We start from the raw sequence: 7,897 nt of genomic DNA, 5'->3' as shown, positions 1-7,897 counted from the left end.
TCGGAAACACGGGAAATTTTGTTCACCTCAGACTGGCAGTCCAAAGCTTCCAAACCACTGGAAATGGACTCCTTACACTCTCTGCACCGTCGGTGTTTTCTGGTGCAGAGAACAGTCCCAACAGGAGGAATTAAAGGAGGAAATAACACGACCTGCCATTGACACTAGAGCTCTTGATTCAAGCGGCTGAAAGAAGAAGCCAGTTGAATAGCATTAGCTGCATAAATGGTTCCAAAAACTTAGGCAGAATTGAATTCGAGCCGTCCATTTGATATCACAAAGGACAAACGTCAGACTTCACTCAATCGGCCATTTCTGGTTTAGATTTTTAGAACTTGGTGAAAGAACGAGACCCACACGTTCGTCTCAGCCTCCATGGCGACATTTCATTGGCCACTACATGTCAGCCTCAGATGACCCATCTCTTGCCACACCCTCCCGAGTATAAATCAAGTAAGAGCAGCCCAAACTGCGACCATGCCCCGAGTTTTCACTGCACAAAGAGAGAGTCTCTCTGTACTTCCATGGCATCGGCCTCCCTCCTCAAGTCCTCCCCGATCATCGAGAAGTCCGAGTGGGTGAAGGGCGCTGCTCTTCGCCACCCTTCCGCATCCGTCGCCGCCCGCTCTCACCCTGCAACCTCGCTAGCAGTCCGCGCCGCCAGCTCCTACGCGGATGAGCTCGTCAAGACAGCGGTACGAACAATGTCGACCATAACCTTTGCCTGCGACTGGTAGAGACGCTGAACGGAATCGCCTGCAGAAAACCATCGCCTCTCCCGGGCGTGGCATCCTGGCCATGGATGAGTCGAACGCGACGTGTGGGAAGAGGCTGGCTTCGATCGGGCTGGAGAACACCGAGGCGAACAGGCAAGCCTACCGCACCCTGCTCGTTACTGCCCCGGGCCTAGGCAACTACGTCTCCGGTGCTATCCTCTTCGAGGAGACGCTTTACCAGTCCACAACGGATGGCAGGAAGATGGTAGACGTTCTCCTCACTCAGAACATCGTTCCTGGAATCAAGGTTGACAAGGTGAGCTGGAGCAATCCATCAGTTCATACACTGACGCACTCTTTATGTCACGATCTAAACAGCTTCCAACTGTTTGGTTTAATGACTTGCCATTGCTGCGAGCAGGGCCTCGTACCTCTTGCTGGCTCAAACGACGAATCATGGTGCCAAGGCCTTGATGGGCTCGCTTCTCGCTCTGCGGCTTACTACCAGCAAGGTGCTCGTTTTGCCAAATGGTATAAACTCCGTCCCTCATATTTCTCAATGTTATAAGAACAGGTACGAATCATTCTTGACGTAAACGGATGACAGGCGTACTGTTGTGAGCATTCCCAATGGTCCCTCTGCCCTTGCGGTGAAGGAAGCCGCCTGGGGTCTTGCTCGCTATGCTGCTATTTCTCAGGTTTGAATTCTGTGAATAGATTGGTGATTCATGGAGCAACGTAGATTTGGTAGGAGAACTGATATCGTCTGCAGGACAATGGTCTCGTCCCGATCGTAGAGCCTGAAATCCTTCTCGATGGCGATCACGGGATCGAGCGGACCTTCGAGGTGGCGCAGAAAGTCTGGGGTGAGGTCTTCTTCTACCTCGCGGAGAACAATGTGATGTTCGAAGGGATCCTCCTCAAGCCCAGCATGGTGACTCCAGGAGCCGAGTGCAAGGAGAAGGCCACACCGGAGCAGGTGGCAGAGTACACCCTCAAGCTCCTTCACAGGAGGATTCCTCCCGCCGTCCCTGGAATCATGGCAAGTCCCATCACAACAATGATTGGTTGCGAACAGGGTATTAGTACTTCTCAACTCATGGTTGTAATGGATGGCAGTTCCTGTCCGGCGGGCAATCGGAGGTGGAGGCGACCTTGAACCTGAACGCCATGAACCAGGGGCCGAACCCGTGGCACGTCTCGTTCTCGTACGCGAGAGCCCTGCAGAACACCTGCCTGAAGACCTGGGGAGGACGGCCGGAGAAGGTGAAGGAAGCACAGGAGGCTCTGCTGGTGCGCGCCAAGGCTAACTCCCTCGCTCAGCTGGGGAAGTACACCGGCGAAGGCGAGTCGGAGGAATCCAAGCAAGGAATGTTCGTCAAAGGCTATACCTACTGAGCTCCGCACCATTCCCATTTCCCTACACACACACATGCAGGAATAATAGACTCCCTCTCCCTCTCTCATGCCATCTTCCTCTATATAAGCATTGACGACTTATGCTTTCCTCCTCTATAGCTATTAATAATGGCAACGACTTCCATTACGTGTATGTCTGACTAGTTTGACTCAAACCCAATCTATGATCTTAATCCAAGGTTCCAGGTAATGTTCTGGGTTTGACCCATGATCTAATCAGTTTAAGCTTATTAATCTTGATCAATTTAACTCAAACTCATCGTGAATTCAAAATGTCAACGGAAGGACAGAGTAAAACATTTGATGAGAAAATTAGTATTCCAACTTATGTAGCTTCTTCCACTGATCAACATCAGATCATAATTTCCCAATCGGACAACCTAATTGGTTGACTCAGATGGTGGGTTGACTTTGCATCTGGAAAATTGGATGGGTCAAACATGTGAACAGTATTGTAACGCAAGAACTCCGAGTCTAAATTGCTCATCCGATGGAGTGCTAGTAATGCATTTGAATTCGCATCGTCTGTGACATCTTCCGTGCTCATGGAATAAAGGATCGACATACATCCGTTCTATATTCTGCCCACGTATACGATCGTGAAAGTTCAATGATATTCTATAATACCTACCACAAGATAATATTCTCCATGGCACACGCGATTCTGATTCTGTTGCCCTCTAAGTGGATTCTATATCATCAATGCTGATTCTAATGACAAGTTTACGCCTAAAGAGCGAGCTTATTGGAATAATTGTCTCAGCAAATTGGAGAATCGAGGGATCTCATGATGGCATGTCTCCTTTGTGGATTGGTGACCTAATGGCATTACTGACCTTTGTGTCCAAAGATTCTTGCGGGAATGCATATTGCAAAGTCTTCAGCTGTCCTTCGACTTTCGCCTATTAAACGCCACCACTAAACAAAAAATAATGAGAAATCAACACTAATTAAGTAGCTCCTGATGAAGATACGACCCAACATATATCATAGGCATTGAGAAATTGCTATCAACTCCTTCCCGTGTTAATCTCAACAGTCATCATCATCGTCAGGTATGAAAACGACAAGATTTGATTGTTAGAAGCACGTGTTCCTTTCCCTTCACAATCGCAAGATGACGACAGAGGAGTTACGCTCAAGTGTCCTTATCCATTTGAGCAACGGGGATCCGATTGATGCGTCATGGTGGCGACTTTCGACGGTGCAGAGCAGATGAGGCAATGCGTTCTCCCACCACCAAAAGCTCATGTTTTCTGGCCAGACAAGTGAGTCCGTTGGCCACTTAACTGCGCCTCGGTTTCGTATACGAAGAAGTCGAAGAAGTCGCCCCTCGTCGCATGGCGGCCATACGCAACTCCACTTAGGTGACGCTCCATGGCCACCTTTCCTCTCTCTGCCGTAGTAAAAAGGTGTTTAGCCACTTTACCTATAAATTGGAGCTCAATGGCGTGTGCCCAACGCGCTTCCCCATCCCTCCCTCGTCTCCGTCGAACACTTCGGAACTCCGACGATGTCGTCCCGTCTTAGCTCTCAAGTTCATGCAAACGCCTCGCCGGAAGTTTCCAATGACCCATGCGTGCGGATCAGCATCCCGTTGCAACCCCAGGAGCCGGAACCGACGCGAGGCGCCGATGGATCCGTGGACTACATGGCCCGGACGCAGTGGCTCCGCGCCGCCGTGCTCGGCTCCAACGACGGCCTCGTGTCGATCGCTTCCTTGATGATCGGAGTGGGCGCGGTGAACCAGAGCGCCAAGGCCATGCTCGTGTCCGGCCTCGCCGGCCTCGTCGCGGGCGCGTGCAGCATGGCCATCGGCGAGTTCGTCTCGGTGCACGCGCAGTACGACATCGAGGTGGCCGAGATGGAGAGACGACGCCGGGGGAGCGGGAGCGGGAGCGAGGAGGGGGTCCGGGGGGAGGAGAGCCTGCCGAGTCCGATGCTGGCGGCGGGGGCCTCGGCGCTGGCGTTCGCGCTGGGGGCTGTGCTGCCGCTGTTGGCGGGCGGATTCATCAGATCATGGAGCGTCAGAGTGGGGGCGGTCTGTGCCGTGAGCAGCCTGGGCTTGGCTGGGTTTGGTGCAGCAGGAGCAGTCTTGGGTGGTGCTGATATCTGGAAGCCTGCTCTTAGGGTTTTGGGGGGAGGATGGCTGGCCATGTTGGTCACTTACTGTGTGCTTAGAATCTTTGGGCTTCTCTTCAACATGCAGGTCTCCTCAGCTTAGAGTGGCAAGGAAAACAAGGAATGAATAATGTCTTTTGGAGAGTGAAAGCTATCCATGAAATATGATCTATAGATCTCTCTTCTCTTCATCTTCTTCTTCCCGATTAGTAATGTTTTGGTGGGGTTTAATTAGCATCATGCAGGCAGCTGCTATCCCTTCTCTAGTGGATGTTTGGATTTACACTGCAGAAGCTTATCTTTCCTGCCTTTGTTTAATGAAGTAATTATCACAACTAGAACAAAAGCAAATAAAGATTTATATGCGCTTATGTTTCGATCAATAGTTGGCATTAAAGCTTCTTCCATAAAGCTTCTTATCTTCTATTCTTTCCAATATGGTATCAAAGCAGGAGGGAACTCTTTCCCGTCGGACTCACTTCCTCGTCGGACTCCTCTCTCCGTCCGCTGTACGGTCGTTCGCCGTTGCCTCACTGTCAACTGTCGATCCTCAACTCCTGCTAAGAGCAAATCGCTGCAGGTTTCTCCACCAAATCACTATAGTTTCCTCCTCTACTGCAGCTTTCTCTTCTATTGTAGCATCGCTGCAGCTACCTCCTTTGCTGTAGCTCTACTGCAACTTTCTCTTCTACTGTAGCATCGCTATAGCTTTCTCATATGTTGTACCTCTGCTGCAGTTTCCACTTCTACTACAGCTTCCTCCTTTACTGTAGCTACCTCCTCTGCTGCACTTCTACTGTAGCTTCCTCCTATACTATATCACTGCAACATCGCTACAGCTTCCTCCTCTACTGCGGCTTCTTCATCTACTGATTTTCCCAACTATACAAAGAAATCTCTCTACTCTATTGAGGAAAATCCTCCATCCTAATCTGTATAAATAGAAGTTACAAAAAGAAAAAAAAATGCAATTAGTCATATGAACGTACAAATTTAAATAGAATGATCAAAAAGCAAGTTGCAGATATATACTATATTCTTGTGATGAAAAATTAGGATATTATTGATGGTATTATGTTGGAGTACGAAATCTTTTTTTTTTTTTATTTATCAATATCATCATGTCTAAGAGCTTAAGTCATTATATAATTTTATATTCTTAATATTTTGGAGCTTAAGAGTATAATTCTCCCACTTGATTATAGTAATTTGTTAACGTTACCAATTTATAAATGGTCATAATATAAAAACTTATTTTTTTTATTTTAAGGCAGGAAAATAATTGAAAAACTGAAATGATTTTCTGTCCATTGGGAACATAATGATTAACTAAAACATTTTCATTGTTGAACAAAGAAGTTTAATAAGAAAACTGAATTAAACTATATATTGATGATCTTTTTTAAAAAAATAAATTATATTTTTATTACATTAAATGATGCTCACATGTAGAATCAAACGTCAAACCTATCACTTTGTGCAATAATATACTAACTAATCCAAATATCTCAAACAGAGGTTATATATTTATGAGTTAAAACAATTGAAATGTGATTTCCTAACTAGATAATTCAGTGAGTAAAAAAATAATCAGTTGATCAAAATAAAAATCAGTTGACTTTTGTCTAGTCTATAGAAATCATGAATCACGTACTACTGGCTTACACTTTTAGATGCAATAATATTAATAAAAATAAATTAAGATGATATATAATAGACATAAAATAGATATATTTATGATTATTATCTGTTCACCTGATCCTTCTTCAAGGACCATAATTTCGTTTCACAAAGTCAAATGATATATTATGACACGTCTTTCTAGCAAACCACACGTTCAATGAATGTAACCCTTGATCTTCATATTCCAAAATCAATTATCATTTCGTTTCGTGAACCATTTTGCACCGTTGACCACTTACGTATAAGCCAACTCACATGCGTTTAAGGCGTTGACTTTCGATGAGCGTCTCCAAGTTAAATCGTCTCTCCAAACAAATGGAGGCATCGAGCAAATAGATGATGGAAGTGTAAGATAATATATTATTATTAAATGAAAGATTTTAATGTTCAAATTTTAAAATTAAATAACAATAGATCTAAAGATTATGATGCATATCTTCCAATGTTGTTAAGAAAATACTTTATTTGATATGCGAATGCATTATCGGATCTGAAATATATAGTGATAACAATTTGTAAGAATAATCAGACTCACGTTCTTCTCTCTTCTTATCCTTAATGACCATTATAATCAATGGATTTAGGGATAAAAAGAATATGAAAGAAGATAGACTAATATATAAAGGTCTAGGATAAATAATTAGAAGAGTTTATCCTATCAAGGTCATCTCATAAGGAATCCTATCATAATTAAACTTTTTTTTTATATTGATCGATAATCATAATCAGAATCTAATCATGTTCATAATAGATCTTACCTAATTAGATAGGGTCACATAATCTAACACTATTTCAGTTGGCCCAAGATACAAATTAGATTCTAAAATTTAAAATCATTTATACGCGCACGAATTAAAAACAGATAGGCTAATATGTCTAATAAATATAATAATACTATATTAAGTTTGACTAGCAATACGAGTCATAGCGATTATATGTTTTCAATGTCATACTTCCTTTTACGTACTACAACACTATTATTATAGATATGACCACTATAATCGATGAATTTAGGGACAAAAAGAATATGAAATAAGATATGTAATCTCTCAATCACGTATCCACATTCACGTACCAATGTATCCATGTACCTACATATTCAATTATTATATATTTATATTGTGTTGAATCCCTATGAGGATCAATTTATAGGTGAGTAGAGGATCTAAGATAAGTAATTAGGAGAGTTCCTCCCATCAAGGTCATATGCTAAGGAATCTTATCATAATCGGGTATTTTTTCTATTGGTCAATGACCATATTTAAAATCCAATCATATTCATAATATATCTTACCTAATTAGGTAGGGTCATATAATCTAACACTATCTCACTTAGCCCAAGATACAAAAAGGTTCAAAATTAGAAATAAATAAAAATAAAATTTATTTAAAAATAATTTTATCTAATTAGATTTTAAATTTTAAAAATCATTTATGCCCACATGAATTTTATAAAGATAGGCTAATATGTTCAATAAATATAATAATACTATATTAAGTTTGATTAGCAATACGAGCCACAACAATTGTATGTCATTAATGTCATACTTTATTTTATATACTGCAATACTATTAGTCTTTCCTAATATAGTCCAAAATACTCTGTAATTTATCTTGTCAAGACAATCATATCATTACACATAAATACGAACAAGATAGCAAAAATAAATAATTTTAAGTACTTAACTAAGAATATCAATTATAATATCTACTTAAATATACATCATCATATCTTTTATGAGTTGCTCATAAATATAATTATTCTTGTAAATACTTTAAGATATAAGTTTTAAATGAATGGACCAGCAATTAGTATAGTGAAACTCAAGTTATTAATTGACATTAGTTATCTATGAACTTTTTTTCTCTAATCATCAAGTACTTTATACCGTAATGTATAGAGCTATTTATCATTCATAGAGAAAAAACTACTGTGAAATGTCACAAAGTATCTTCAA

General features: G+C 42.0%; 2 protein-coding genes across 2 annotated transcripts; both read left to right on the top strand.

Annotated features, from left to right (window-relative positions):
• Positions 1-468: 468 nt before the first annotated feature.
• On the top strand, positions 469-2,268 carry LOC103985718 (fructose-bisphosphate aldolase 1, chloroplastic). The gene is made up of 6 exons (XM_009403517.3): positions 469-695; positions 763-1,032; positions 1,138-1,247; positions 1,324-1,414; positions 1,489-1,758; positions 1,836-2,268. Exons 1-6 carry the CDS (start codon positions 525-527, stop codon positions 2,112-2,114), a joined length of 1,191 nt encoding a protein of 396 aa, XP_009401792.1. The 5' UTR covers positions 469-524; the 3' UTR covers positions 2,115-2,268.
• A 1,212-nt stretch (positions 2,269-3,480) lies between these two features.
• LOC103985719 (vacuolar iron transporter homolog 2-like) lies at positions 3,481-4,476 on the top strand. The gene has a single exon (XM_009403518.3). The coding sequence runs from the start codon at positions 3,649-3,651 to the stop codon at positions 4,357-4,359; it is 711 nt and encodes a 236-aa protein (XP_009401793.2). The 5' UTR covers positions 3,481-3,648; the 3' UTR covers positions 4,360-4,476.
• The last annotated feature ends 3,421 nt before the right edge of the window (positions 4,477-7,897 follow it).

The sequence above is a fragment of the Musa acuminata genome, chromosome BXJ2-5 (genome assembly GCF_036884655.1).
Source record: "Musa acuminata AAA Group cultivar baxijiao chromosome BXJ2-5, Cavendish_Baxijiao_AAA, whole genome shotgun sequence".
Taxonomy (NCBI): domain Eukaryota; kingdom Viridiplantae; phylum Streptophyta; class Magnoliopsida; order Zingiberales; family Musaceae; genus Musa; species Musa acuminata.
The sequence above is the reverse complement of the archived record's forward strand: the minus strand, read 5'-3'. Positions and strand labels throughout refer to the sequence as shown.